The following is a 15,710-nucleotide window of genomic DNA, read 5'->3' on the forward strand; positions in this document are numbered from 1 at the left end:
GGATTGAGCCCTTAATGAAATGAACTCTGAGTATAACTGCAATAAACAACAGGCCATTTAACAGACAGAATGCTGCCCTGCTATCTCTGGAACCAGGGTTTTAATTCTACATTTGTATTTTTAAAGCTAAATCCCTTAACATGCAGGAATTCCATTTTAAGTATTTCAACCCATTCACACCCTTTAATAATGGTGAACTCAGTAAGAACTGTAATAGTCAAGCAAAATGTTTAATATTAAGGAAACATTGTTCAAATTTGTCCAGTAAAGTAAGTTTTGTAAAATTATGCTTTTATAAAACACCTAATCTCTCATAAAAGCCCATCTCTTTGCTGTCCCCTCAACAATAAGGATTATAATGTTTTGAAAAAGCCATTAATGTCAAACACACTTCTGCACTGAATGAGGAGACGGAAGAACCACACACCAAACAACTACTGGGCTCTATTTCCTTGTCAGATGCTCAGACACAACAGTAATGAGCATGATATAAATACCTAATTAAGTGCAACAGAAATAGCTCTGTAATTCTTTTAAAATTCCAGTTGCTAAACTTTTCCATACCACAAACATTCATCATACATTCCTATTAAACAAATATTCCCTGCAATGTTTTGAAACTCAAATAAAACATTTTTAAATGAAACCCTGCAACTATAACGGAGTAGAAATTACCACCAAAAAACTGAAATCAGTCTATTTTCATTATCTAAATGGACAGAAATGTAAAACAGCAAGCAAACAGCAGAAAAGTGTGAAAAGTAAGAGTTTTAAAACCCAATTTCCATTTTTTAATATAATGTAAGGTGTTTATTTGTAACAAAGATAAGGAAATCTTGTATTCAATATTTGATTTTTAAACTAGGCGCCCCGTAAATAAAAATACTTCCTCAATTGCTAAAGTAGACACTTGTTTGTGATTTATGACATTGGACCCAGAGATATTCATCATAAATGAAGTCATATTGTAGCAACATTGTAGACACAAGCAGATGCAGCAATGCCAAATATATTTAAAAGCTCATTTCAAAACATCATTTACCATTTTCTCTTAGAAAGACGTTCTTCCCACATGCAAGACCAAGATGCCTGGCTGAGCTAACCAAGTGAAGATTTCTTTGAACATAAATTTTCACTCACTTTAGCCTTTTTTGCAATGAGATGTAAACTCTGAACAAATATTTTGATGAGACCTTTCTATGTATGGCATATTCTGGAAATTATGATATTAAGTGCGCACCTTAACCCTATCCTGTCTTTCACATAGTCTCCCGTCAGGCATCGGTGCTCGACATTTATGTTTCACCGGTTCAAACTTGCCACAAAAAGTTATAAATCTACTTTTCAACATTTCGGCTATTTCTTTGTTTTCCACCTCTTCCTCCATTTCATTGGGTGCCCAAAATCGATGTTGAGAAGAAAATCTGGAAAAAAAGAATACAGATATACCTTTTCGCCCATAAACGAAATTCTGTACTTACTGTGAACCTATACAACCCCAGGGGAATCAGCTGGGTAAGAATTGGGCTCAGTAGGCAGAAGAGCACTTAAAAAACACATGCATATTAGTCTTTACCAACAATTTCTCTCAGGAAAAAAAATAAGCTTCTTACAAGCTGGTAGGCTGTTAAAATTTTCCCTCCTTGAACACAGAGATATATTAATGAATTGTAATAATCTAGGGCTCTACAACTGGTGATAACTGCTATATTGTGTAGACATTCTTAAAATCTTGTGGAAGCTTGACTGATTGGTGTCCTTCATTTCCAAACAACTTGTCTTCCCCAATTTCCCATTTAATATTATCACCTAACAGCCAGTGGATTAGCCACTAGGCCAACGGGGCCCACACCCAGGGGCCCCAGCCAACTGGGGTGCCCCCGCACCCTGACCCCACTCCCCGTCAGGAGCACGGGGGGGGGAAGGGGGACTGCAGGCAGAAGGGGCGGGGAGGGGCCCCCCACTTGCTCTGGCCCAGGGCCCCACAAACCCCTAATCCGCCTCTGCCCGCCGTTGTAATTTCAGTTGTGACTTGGCTTTAGAAATCAAAGTGGGCCAAAAACTGCTTAAAATAAATAATTCCATAGTCAACACTATCCTTATCTTGATAACCTTACTGTGTAGCAGATGAGGTAAAATAAAATAAGATGAACAGTTAAGCTACTGTTCAGTGTATGCTCTTATGCCTGTCTGTTTTGCTCTTTAACAGCAGCAAAGGAGCAGGGGCTGGAGTGACGATAGACTGCAGTATACTGTAGACTAGGGAATGGAGCCAACACTCAACTGAACCTTGTAGCAATTTTTCTTCTAGGTTCAATAGCTAACTCTTCTTTTTGACACTGCTATCAGCTCACAAGTATTTACAGGAAGTTTCTTCAGGAAATTAAAAGCAATATACTGAAAACTTATTTTAAAACTGGAGAGATCTCATGAAAAATAGTCATTTTATGAAAAGCAGAACCATTTCCTGGTACAAAAAACTCCAACAACCTGTGTCCCCCCCCCGCCCCCCCCCCCCCCAAAAAACCCTTTATTACCCTGGAGCAAAGGCAGTAAACATCTATTACTTAAGAAGAGGGAAGGACCTACCCGTTGAATGATCTAGTATTCTCAAAAAACAAAAAAATATTAGAAAGTCTGGAAAAAGAGTGTTAAGGAAATGTCTTAAAAAGACAGAAATATGCAGTTCAGTGATCCCAAAGAACCCTCACTCTGCTCCCAACTCCCACATCCATCACACCTTGCATACAAGATGGAAATATTTGAATGAAGGAGGTCTTGATAAGGACTTTATGTACACATTGGGCAGCCAAGGACATTTTACATCCACTATATTTGTGCACTTGTAGTCACCTCCAAATGGTTCTTTCCTTCCCAAGCACTCCCATAACTGGCCTCTGGATGGATCGGTCTCCCTCCATCCTATGCCTCCCACTCATGTGGTTCCCTGTCTGTCACTCCCCAGCAATGAAGCTCTGCACTTTGTAGACTCCATATAGCCTAATATATGATGACAACACTTTTATTAACAACTAAGGTCTCAATTCAGAAAGACACTTATGCATGTCCTTAAGTCCCACTGAAGTCAATGTGCTTAAGTGTTTTTTGAATTGGGGCCCAAATGAGTCCTCCCTAACAAACATTAGAACAAATTTGGAGGACTTGAAGTTGATCTCACACCTGCTTTCAACTTCGCTGGTTAAAGTGGAGTTACTCCCTATTTACACTAGTGTAAGTGAGATTAGAATTAGGCTCAGTGTTTCTAGGCTAAAAACTATTTTAGAGTTGTAGTGAAACCTAATTTTTAAATCTTCCCATCTTACAAATTCCTCCTAAAAGTTGCCTCATATGTTTCAGAAACATTCTATCCTGGCATATAACAACTGGATTAGTTTAATCGTGGCAATATTAGGGGATGAATCCAAATCGGTTTTATAATGCAAGACTAGCTTCAACATTCACTGTAGTAAGACTTGGAGGAGAGGAAGGTGATCAGGAACAGTCAACATGGATTCACCAAGGGCAAGTCACACCTGACCAACCTGATTGCCTTGCACAATGAGAAAACTGGCTCTGTGGATATGGGGAAAGCAGTGGATGTGATATATCTTGACTTTAGCAAAGCTTTTGATACGGTCTCCCACGGTATTCTTGCCAGCAAGTTAAAGAAGTATGGATTGGATGAATGGACTAAAAGGTGGATAAAAAGCTGGCTAGATCGTCTGGCTCAATGGGTAGTGATCAACAGCTAGATGTCTAGTTGGCAGCCGGTACCAAGCAGAGGGCCACAGGGGTTGGTTTTCTTCAACATCTTCATTAATGATCTGGATGATGGGATGGATTGCACCCTCAGCAAGTTGTCGGACAACACTAAACTGGTGGGAAAGCTAGATACGCTGGAGGCTAGGGATAGGGTCCAGGGTGACCTAGACAAATTGGAGGATTGAGCCAGAAGAAATCTGATGAGGTTCAACAAGGACAAGTGTAGAGTCCTGCACTTAGGATGGAAGAATACCATGCACCGCTTACAGGCTGGGGACCGACGGGCTAAGCAGCAGATCTGCAGAAAAGGACCTGGGGATTACAGTGGACGAGAAGCTGAATATGAGTTAACAGTGTGCCCTTGTTGCCAAGAAGGTTAATGGCATATTGGGCTGCATTAGTATGAGCACTGCCAGCAGATCGAGGGAACTGATTATTCCCTTCTATTCAGCACTGGTGAGGCCACATCTGGAGTATTGCATCCAGTTTGGGCCGCACACTACAGAAAGGATGTGGACAAATTAGAGAAAGTCCAGTGGAGGGAAACAGAAATAATTAGGGGGCTGGGGAACATGACTTACAAGGAGAGGCTGAGGGAACTGGGCTTATTTAGTCTGCAGAAGAGAAGAGTGAGGGGGGATTTGACAGCAGCCTTCAACTACCTGAAGTGGGGTTCCAAAGAGGATGGAGCTAGGCTGTTCTCAGTGATAGAAGATGACAGAACAAGGAGCAATGGTCTCAAGTTGCAGTGAGGGAGGTCTAGGTTGGATATTAGGAAAAACTATTTCACTAGGAGGCTGGTGAAGCACTGGAATGGGTTACCTAGGGAAGTGGTGGAATCTCCATCCTTATAAGTTTTTAAGGCCCAGCTTGACAAAACCCTGGCTGGGATGATTTAGTTGGGGTTGTCTAGATGACCTTCTGAGGTCTCTTCCAACTCTAATCTTCTATGAGTCTATGCATCTCGTAATTTACGATGACAAAAATGTCTTTATATTCTCACTGTTAAAAAAAAACATTCCAAGAAAAGACCCTTTACAATATATAAATATTTTAGTGAAACTCTTGAAAAATGAAGTATTTTTTAGCTTTACAAATGATGTGGTGGGATTGTAAAGTGATGGATAATAAAATACAGTAAGTCTGATTCATTCTGCTGTGCTTGATTTTTTTTCTTAATTCCCTAAAATAGGACTGACTTCAAGCTCTATATCAACAGTTTTATAAAGCCACAATGAAGTCATAGGATCCCTAAAAAAAGTATACTAATATTTTAGATTGCTACACACAAAGTAGCCTTACATAAACTTGCAGTAAAATTCTAATGCCCCCTGGTGGTCTGATTTTTTTTCTAAAATTATCAAATATTTATATTCATGCTAAAGTGAAGAGGTACTCATGATACGCATACAGGCCAACTTTCCCTGTGTGACACAGCCTCATTTGATATTTTAACATGATCCCTCCAAAAAAAAATCTGTATCCAGTATTTTTCAATGTAATAAAAAACTGTTGTCTTCCTCTTTGTAGCTTTCCTTAAGATGCCTGGTATGTTTTAGGGAGTTGAGCTTAAATGGACTGATGTCTACATAGCCATAAGCACTTCCATTTACTATGCCCTTATAAACCATTTCTCCCCACCCCCACAACTCTTTCACAACTATATTTGCAGGCAAGTGAGAAAAGAACAAAGCAATGTTGAAAACTAGAGTTATTTTGTTTAGGTGCATGTTCCCTATGCAGTACACAAAGGTGGTGGATTTCCTTTTTTTTTTTGGGGGGGGGGGGGTGTATAACTTTGTAGGATAGAAGTCCTTTAATGGACCACCTGGTACACATCATCTCTGCAAATGCTTGGTTACATGAATAACTAATATTAGGAGAATGTTAAAGAGACAAGATGAAAATAAACTCACCTCAGTGCAAAGGGGGCAGCCACTTGGCTATGTCCACTCCCATCCTATTTTGTAGCTGTGCTCTTTACTTCCTCTTTCTTTTTTTTTTTTTTTTAAAAGAGACCTCAACTTTAAAATTATTAATAGCAAATCTCTCCTCACTGCCTGCAGCCCCTTCTGCCCCCACTTCTCAAGGTTACTTGGCAGTTTTGGTTCTGTCTGCCTGTGTTTTTGCTACCCTTCCAATTTTGATGTTGCCAGCAAGTTTGATCATAGTTAGATTTATATGACAAACAACTAAACTTATTATAAGAACTAAGGCTCAGTCTAACAAAGCATTTAAGCATGTGAATAGACCCACTGACTTCACTGGGATTACTCATATGCATGAAATTTAGCACACATTTACTTAAGTGCTTTTGTTGGATTGCAGCCTTCATTTCCTGTGCAACAACCCAAGCAAGCAGAGGAATCTAAAGGAAACTCTGCTTGAAAATGGATGCATGTGACTAGTGAAATTTTCTAAGGCGGTGGGGATCACCACTGGAATGAAAGCAGCTGCATGGACCACCTGGAAGAAAAAATGGCTACTCACCTTCTCATAACTGTTGTTCTTCGAGATGTGTTGTTCATGTCCATTCCAATGAGGTGTGCGCGTGCGCATGTGCACGGTGGCCAGAAGATTTTTACCCTAGCAGCATCTGCTGGATCGGCCTGGGCGCCCCCTGGAGCTGTGCCTTCATGGTGCTCAATATAGGGCCCTGCTGACCCAACCCCACTCAGTTCCTTCTTGCCAGCTACTCCGACAGAGGGGTAGAAGGGTGGGTATTGGAATGGACATGAACAACACATCTCGAAGAACAACAGTTACGAGAAGATGCATAACTGTTTTTTCTTCTTCGAGTGCTTGTTCATGTCAATTCCATTCAGGTGGTGGGGTCGGAGTCTTCCACTGATTGGAGCACTGCTCGTCCAAAGGCCGCATCGTCTCTGACCTGCTGGGTGATCGCATAGTGCGTGGCAAAAGTATGTCTGGAGGACCATATCGCTGCTCTGCAGATTTCCTGAGGCGCAAGCTTTGTCAACAGCTTTCCTGGCTCAGGTTCCCACTCAGGAAATCTGCAGAGCAGCGACGTGGTCCTCTTGAACAAGCACTCGAAGAAGCGTGGAACCCCCAACCCCCTCGTTTGTTGATACAGAACATTGCTATTGTATTGTCCATCATAACTGATGCACAATGTCCCGTTAAGCGTGCATGGAAGGTCTGGCATGCTAGGCACACCTCTCTCAGCTCTCTGATGTTGATGTAGAGAGCCAGGTCGGCCTGAGACCAGAGACCTTGGGTCCTGCTGTCTACCAGATGAGCTCCCCAGCCTAAGTCTGATGCGTCCATCACAAGCGAGAGACACGGATGCAGACTGGTAAAGGGGACCCCTGAGCACACCTCCTGAGGGTCGAGCCACCAGATGAGGGAGTTGAGGACCGAGCACAGCAGGGTCACGCACCTGTCCAAGCTGTCCCGGGCTGGGCAATATACACTGATGCGAGCCACAACTGAAGAGGTCAAAGCCTGAGTCTGGCATGCTGAACAATGTAGGTACAGGCAGTCATATGTCCGAGAAGCTTTAGGCAGTTTCTTGCTGTGGTGGTGGGAAACTGTCTTATGCCTCGAATGATATTTGTCAGGGCCTGAAACCTTGCTTCTGGCAGGTATGCCCTGGCTTGGGTCAAGTCCAGTACTGCCCCTATAAACTCTATCCTCTGGATGGGGGAGAGAGTCGATTTTGCTTCGTTTAGAAGGAAACCTTGGTTGTCGAAGGTGGCTCTGATAAATCTGACCTGTGCTTTCACTTGGGTCCTGGAGCAGCCCTTGATCAACCAGTTGTCAAGGTACGGAAACACCTGTACCTGGTGCCTGCACAAGAACGTGGCGACGACGACTGCCATGCACTTGGTGAAGACTTGAGGTGCTGCTGACAGGCCAAAAGGAAGGACTGTAAGATGGTAGTTCACCACAAACCTTAGGTACTTCATGGGGAGCTGAGTGACTGTGATATCGAAATACGCGTCCTTCAAGTTGAGGGCAGCATACCAGTCTGCTGGATCCAGTGATGGGATGATTGAGGCCAAAGAGACCATGCGGAACTTGAGTTTCTTCATGAACTTGTTGAGTTCTCGCAGGTCCAAGATGGACCTCAGGCCACCTTTGGCTTTCAGTATAAGGAAATACTGGAAGTAAAAGCCCTTGCCCCTGTGCTCCTGAGGAACCTCCTCCACTGCCCCTAGAGATAGGAGCGACTGCACCTCGTGGATAAGGAGCTGCTCATGAGGAGGGATGGGGAAGGATGGTGGAAGGGCAGGAGGGCACAGAATTGAATGGAGTATCCCCTCTCTACCGTGTGGAGCACCCAACGGTCTGAGGTGATACGGGACTATGCACGGTAAAAAGGGATGAGAAGGGACAGTTGGGTGGATCCAGTTGGGGATCTAGTGTGCTATCCTCAACTGCGCCTTAAAGAAGGCCTGTTTATATTGGCCAGAGCCCTGGCCTGAGGATGGGTGCGGTCACCTTCTGCCGTTCCTGTTCCTCCTCCATGAGCGGCCCTGACGGTTCTGTGGCTAGTAGAAATGTAGAGGAGGTTGCGGCCTAAAATGTTTATGCTGTGTAGCGGGAGTATGGAGGCCCAACGATTTGAGAGTGGCTCTCGAATCCTTCAGGCTATGCAGCCTTTTATCTGTCTTTTTGGAAAATAGAGCCAAACCCTCGAAGGGGAGGTCCTGAATAGTTTGTTGGATCTCATATGGCAAGCCCGAGACTTGGAGCCAGGAGCCCCTTTTCAAAGCTATGCCTATGGCCATGACATGAGTAGCTGCATCCGCTGAATCTAGTGCAGCTTGTAGCGAAGCCCTGGAAATGAACTTCCGTTCTTACACAACAGCCAAAAACTCAGCATGGGAGTCCTGCGGCAACAGCTCCAAAAATTTAGCCATTGCCCCAAATGTGTTGAAGCAGTACCTGCTGACAATGGCCTGCTGATTTGAAATGCGGAGCTGTAAGCCTCCAGCGTAGTAGATCTTTCTCCCACAAAGGTCAAGCCTTTTCACCTCCTGATTTTTTGGGGAGGGTCCCTGGAAGCCCTAACGCTTGCGTTGGTTGTCAGCATCAACCACAAGAGAGTCAGGTGTGGAATGCGTGTATAAATGCTCATATCCCTTGGACGGCACAAAGTAGTGTCTTTCATTGCACTTAGCTCTAGTGGGCAACGAGCCTTGGGTCTGCCACAGAGTTTTCATGGTGTCAGAGATGGTCTTTATGAGGGGCAGGGCATTATGTGCAGGTCCAGAGGGGGTGAGGATGTGCACCATTGGATCTGCATCCTCCACTACTTCCTCCTGAATGCCCAGCAGGCCCACTCCGGCCTCTTCTTCTTTTGCGGCACCAGCGATTGCGAGCGGTGCCTGTGTGTGGCATGTGACCCGTGAGTGGAGCCGGGATGGTGCCGTGAGTCCTTATCCTTACCCGGCACTGGTGCTCGTGTTGACAGTGCCGCAGCACTCCGCACTGAGGAAGAAGTACTCGGCACAGGGTCCATTAACCCAGGGTTGGGCTGGGGTGGAGTGCTGCCTCCATTAACAGGACCTTCAGGCGCTGCTCTCTATCTTTTAAAGTCCTGGGCCTAAAGGTCTTACAAATGGCAAAACGATCCTTCTGATGGCCCTCTTCTAAACACTTTAGACATGAGGTGTGAGGCTCGCTTCTGGACATACACTCGCCCACCGGAGACCCTGGCATGCCCTGGCGTCAGGAAAGCATAGAAGGGGATTCCCCCCGCAAAGGAAACTTATCTAACACTAATGAACTACTAACTATTAACGAACAATGGAAAACTAATGGAGAGCAATGTAAGAAACTGCTAAGTGCACTTGTCGAGACAAGAGCACAGGGAAGTTCCAGCTGTCACTGGCGGTAAGAAGGAACTGAGGGGGTGGCAGGTCGACAGGGCTCAATATTGAGCACCATGAAGGCGCAACTCCAGGGGATGCCCAGGCCGACCCGATGGATGCTGCCAGGGGGAAAATCTTCCAGCTACTGTGCATGAGCGCGCACACACACACCTGATTGGAATCGACATGAACAAGCACTTGAAGAAGAACTCTGTAGTTCACAGTTTAAGAACCAATGCACTTAGGACTTGGCTACACTTGCAAGTTAGAGCGCATTAAATCAGCCCCGGGTGCTCTAACTCCTGAGGCGTCCACACTTAGAGTGCCTGGACTCTGCAGCTGGAGTGCTCCTGGTAATCCACCTCTACGAGAAGCATAATGCTTGCTGCGCCCCAGCTGAAACACCTGGGTGTCAGTGTGGATGATGTCTTGCATTACTGCGCTGTGATTGGCCTCCAGAAACGTCCCATAATCCCCTGAAGTCAAGTGGCCACTCTTGTCATTGTTTTGAACTCAGCTGCAGGTATGCGGATCTCCCCTTTCAAAGCTCCATTTCTGACAGCCAGCATGCTTATCTACCCCAAGACAAAGCAAACCATTACTGTGGAATGCTGCTGCTGTGAGTTTGCGTGAGAGAGAGGCAGGCAAGGGGGAGGGAGGTCTGCTGCTGTCTGAACTTACAAGACAGCATGCTGACACATGCTCTGCCCCCCAAAACACATGGTCTCTCCCCCCCTCATATACACAACACACTCCCTGTCAGATTCCACCCCTGACCCCCATTTGAAAAGCACGCTGCAGCCACTTGCACACTCGGATAGCTACTACAATGTACTGCTCTTTGTGGTGTTGCAAGAGCTGCTAATGTGGCCACGCCAGTGTGCTTGCAGCTGACAGTGTAAACACACAGCAGCGTTTTCCCTGCTGCAGTCTCCAAAGGCTGGTTTAACTCCCAGCGCTCTACATCTGCAAGTGTAGCCAAGCCCTCAGAGACAGTCTGTCCTCAATACAGGTGAATAACTAATAACGAGCTCCACAAACAGAGGGAGGAAAGAATATATTGAATTTAAGAGTTCTTATAACAGCTTAATGGGCTATTGTCATTGGGCTAAACGTTGAGGATACTTTTTGAAAATAAAGTTTAATCCAACTTCTTTGTAGACTCCACTATAGTACTCTCCTTGAGAAAAGACTAACGTACATCAGTTGCTGACTAAATTAAACGGCCATTAAAAATTAGCTTCCTGATAATCACAATCTCATAGAATCACAGAATTGCAGGACTGGAAGGGACCTTGAGAGGTCTTCTAGTCCAGTCCCCTGCACTCAAAGCAAGACTAAGTATTTTCTAGACCAGTGGTTCTCAATCTCTTTACCATTGTGGGCCGCATATGAGCTCTCTGTGTTATGTGGGATGCATCCACACAATATATATACTACTTTTATGGCCCTAAGGATGTCACATGGGTCACAGCTACGTATTGATTGGGCTGCAAGTGGTCTGTGGGTTGCGAAACACTGAGCTAGACCATCCTGACAGGTGTTTGTTAAACCTGTTCTTAAAAATCTCCAGTGACGGAGATTCCACAACCTCTCCAGGCAATTTATTCCTGTGCTTAACCACTCTAACAGCTAGGAAGTTTTTCCTAAAGTCTAACCTAAACTGCTCTTGCTGAAATTTAAACCCATTGCTTCTTGTCCTATCCTCACTGGTTAAAGAGAACAATTCCCCCCCTCCTCCTTGTAATAATCTTTTATGTACTTGAAAACTTATGTCCCTTCTCAGTCTTTTCTTTTCCAGACTAAGCAAACCCATTTTTTCCAATGTTCCCTCATAGGTCATGTTTTCTAGACCTTTAATCATTTTTGTTGCTCTTCTCTGGAATTTCTCCAATTTGTCCACATCCTTCCTGAAATGTGGCGCCCAGACTGGACACAATACTAACACTCCTGCTAATACATCCCAGAATGATATTTGCTTTTTTCGCAACAATGTTACACTGTTCACTCATATTTAGCTTGTGATGCTCTATGATCTCTAGATCCATTTCTGCAGTACTCCTTTTTAGGCAGTCACTTCCAATTTTGTATGTGTTCAACTGTGGAGTACTGTGTATTTGTCCTTATTGAATTTCATCCTATTTATTGCAGACCATTTCTCCAGTTTGTTCAGATCATTTTGAATTTTAATCCTATCTTCCAAAGCACTTGCAACCCCTCCTAGTTTGGTATTGTCCGCAAACTGTATGAATGTACTCTCTATGCCATTGTCTAAATAACTGATGAAGATATCGACAGAACCGGACCCAGAACTTATCCCTGAGGGACCCAAGTTGATATGTCCTTCCAGCTTGACTGTGAACCACTGATAACTACTCTCTGGGAACAGTCTTCCAACCAGTTATCCACCCACCTTACAGTAGCTCCATTTAGGCTGTATTTCCCTAGTTTGTTTATGAGAAGGTCATGCGAGACAGTATCAAAAGCCTTACTAAAGTCAAGATCTACCACATATATCTCCCTGTAGAAACTCTCAAAATAGTGTTATTAACAAGCTATAATGTGAAGCAACTGAAGGTTGAAGATTTTCTACATCTGATTTAAAAAATAAGTCTACATAAAAGCTGCATATATCCCCTCCTTTATTTTTCAGTGCATCTTGTGAGGTATTTATTTCTACCACAGATAAAGTCAAAGGATCTGGCAATGTCTCTCCTAATTTGTCAGTAAGTATATTCTACCCAGGTGTCAACAGTATAATGCTTGCATATTTATACCTGCCTCTGGAAATTTCCACTACATGCATCCGACGAAGTGGGTATCCACCCACAAAAGCTTATGCTCCAATAAGCTGTTAGTCTATAAGGTATCACAGGACTCTTTGCCACTTTTACAGATCCGAACTAACATGGCTACCCCTCTGATAATGGTATAATATGTGTGCAGTTACTTAAATTATCTTTGGTTAGATCGGCATATCTGTAGTTATAGGCTATAAGGTTTAGAAGTGTGCCCTCTATTTTATTGGGAAGCGTAAAATAAAACACACGAGGCAGACAGGCAGTCAAATATGCTTCTGATTTCACTTATGACTTGAATAACTCATTTGCAATGTAAAATAAAGCCTTTCCACTGTTTAGGCAGTATCACAGACAAATACTTCTTATGGCTTTACTGAAAACCTTTACCATTCTATCGACTTTAAAGAATTCACTTCATAGGACAGGACAGACTTGGGAGGCAGTGTGTTAAAGCATCATACTGTGTCAAATTTCACTCTCTATAGTGACTGCTCAATAACACAAAGTCTGTGCAGTGTTTTACATGATTTGGGGCACAGAAACACTGCCACTACTACTGCTACTTTCTCCAAATGTTACCTCTGTGAGCTAAATCAAATTGGGTGAATCGTAACAAAAGACAATAAGAAATCAATTACCATTTGAGTTTCTGTCCAAGAAGGCATTAGAAATCAACGAGTTAGGGAAGAATAGCAGAACATGAAGTTTGCTGTTCTTCTGGAAAGTGCAGTATGAAAGAGAAAATGTGTTAGCATCATCATCTGTAATGTAAGGCAAAACAAAAGACCCTGTACCAGGGAAACTGATGTTCCACATTTGTGCAGAAATGTGGAAAAATTGATGATGCTATTCCCCCCAGGCTTCATGCTGCTGCAGCAGTTATGGTTTGTTTGTATAGCATTATTACTACAGATATCCACACAAAGCTAATTGTGATTAAGCTGTTTTGCTTTGGTAAGAAAACAAACTCAAAGTAATACCAGTGAGGCCATGAGAGTTTACCTTTTTGATTAGCAACACACACATACTTCCAATCTTTTACCTGTTTTAACCCAGTGTGGGACTTACAAGCCCTACAGTTTTGTGGTGCTTCAGTGCCAATTTCTGCAGCAGATACAGATACATTCTTTGTCAGGGAAATAGAAATCTCCTGCTTGTTCGGAGAGAGCGGATGTATACCCATGAGCTACAATGTGAGCAAAAAATGGAAGGAGGACTTTGAATGCCAGGTTAATAATAAAAATTACAGGGCTATGAATAGGCTTTAAAATTGCCAATTAGAAACAAATCTCTGAGGTGCAGGTGTAAACTGTCCTAGTGTTGCTGGTCCTGCCACAAAGTTGGCACCACTCTGTGTACAAGAAAGCACAGCACCTTCCCAAACAAGGAAGAACAACAGTTGTATTGTTAAGGGACTCAAGCTGGGGCTCAGGTGATCTGGGTGTAGTTCTTAGCTCTGCCACAGATTTCTTGTGTGACCTTGGGCAAATGACTTGATCTCTCTGTGCCTCAGTTCTCCATCTATAAAAATGGGAATAATAATCCTTCTTTTCTTCTACCATTGGTCTGTCTTATTTAGATTGCACACTCTTCAGGGCAGGGTCTGTCTCGTATTGTGTTTGTAGAGCACTGAGCTCATGGGGCCCTTATCTCAACTGGACTAGGTGCTACCATAAATACAGATATGCTCTGAAAGACTAAAATACTTAATTCAAATCCTATCCTCTCAAAATACATCTAATTGTAAGTTAAAGTTACTAAGAATGTTTATAGATCACTTATTGTAAAGGAAAGGAGAAAAGTAATTATTATCAGAAGCAGTAGGGTTCATCCCCTGCACAACCTCTCAGACTAAACCAATCTTTTTGTTTCTTAAAAGAAAAATCAGACTGTATTTACTTGAGAATTTTGCCAGCAGTTGGCTGGTCCTGTCCCCAGTAGTAAAGATCTAATCCAAAGGGTATTATAGGAGCTTTAGCTCTTTCTTCTTCTTCTAGTTTTCTTGTCTCACTGTCAAGCTCTCCTGAAGCTGCTGGCTTGGGATTTGCAGATGCACTGGAGAAAGATAATAAAAAGTCAATAGAGAACAATAATGATCACAATTATTTCCCTGCTTTTGCTAACCTTTTGCACCAACACTCACATTATCTAAGATCCACTAGGACTTCTACTATCTACTTTATCTACTATCTATCTACTATCTACTTTGGTTTGTTCTTTAGGATATAGAGTGTGATGCTGTCATACAAGCAGAGCACAATATATAGTTAAGCTTATATTAACACTCAGCTCATGACTGTGAAAAAATCTTTTAAAGCAGCTTGTGGGACCCTAAAGGTCTGTATGTGATGTAATAATGGATCATAGATGGTGTAGTACAACAGAAGCCACAGTGAGGTTGTTGTTGAAAACCTAATTCAGAACCGTCTTGCTTCTGTAGATTTATGTCCATGTTTGTACTGTCATTACGTAGATTGCAACATCCTTGTTTTGTGTCCACAGCATTCCATCTCCCAGACTTGCACTATTGGGGTTTTCAGCACCACCACCAATTCTACCTTTCCCTTAGCAGAAGTTTTGTGTTACAGAAGGACAAAAGTATATAAAGAAAAGAGGTAGGTAAGGTTGTTAGCTGTTCTCAAACACAGTACTCCAAAGTATATTGGTATAAAGGGGTTTTTACCAGGTGCATCATTAGCAAGTAAAGGGATGGCCTTCCACTATTTGACTAAAGAATGCCCACTACCAGTTATGCAATGTTAGATAACAATTCACTAAACCCAAAACATGAAGTTGCAGAGCCTAAGCACTTCAGTAGCCCAAATTATGATGGTTTTACTAATTTATAGTATTAAAACACAAACATCTTTTTTGAATTTAGACATCTAAATTTTTAAGTTTAGTTTGTTATTGCCATATTGATTAAACCCTCTAGAAAACTAATGGAGTACAGCACTTTGCCTTTGCAAGATTGTGCTTCAGCGTCTGCTAGCTTTTTACACTATACAAGTGTCATTTTGGGAGATGCCAGTCCATTAGCAGGTTACTCCAGTCACAGGGAATACTAGAGTCCACACTCAGAGATTTGCAAGCATGGCATATCAATCTCCGCTACAGTAAAACCTCAGAGATATGAGCACCAGAGTTACGAACTGACTGGTCAACCACACACCTCATTTGGAACCGGAAGTACGCAATCAGGCAGCAGTAAAGACCAAAAAAAAAAAGCAAACACAATACACTACTGTGTTAAACATAAACTACTAAAAAAATAAAGAGAAAGTTTAAAAATAAAGATTTTACAAGG

The 15,710-nt window shown here is 42.9% G+C and overlaps 1 protein-coding gene across 5 annotated transcripts in view; it reads right to left on the bottom strand.

Annotated features, from left to right (window-relative positions):
• The window catches only part of UVSSA (UV stimulated scaffold protein A), a 94,553-nt gene that overhangs the window by 23,213 nt on the left and 55,630 nt on the right, over positions 1-15,710 (bottom strand). For all 5 annotated transcript variants that reach the window (XM_074951838.1, XM_074951840.1, XM_074951841.1 and 2 more), the window contains 2 exons: positions 14,303-14,458; positions 1,241-1,424 (listed from right to left, as the gene is read on the bottom strand). In XM_074951838.1, coding sequence (XP_074807939.1) covers positions 1,241-1,424; positions 14,303-14,458 — 340 coding nt within the window. The remainder of the gene's footprint in view (positions 1-1,240; positions 1,425-14,302; positions 14,459-15,710) is intronic.

The sequence above is a fragment of the Natator depressus genome, chromosome 4 (assembly GCF_965152275.1).
Source record: "Natator depressus isolate rNatDep1 chromosome 4, rNatDep2.hap1, whole genome shotgun sequence".
NCBI lineage: Eukaryota > Metazoa > Chordata > Testudines > Cheloniidae > Natator > Natator depressus.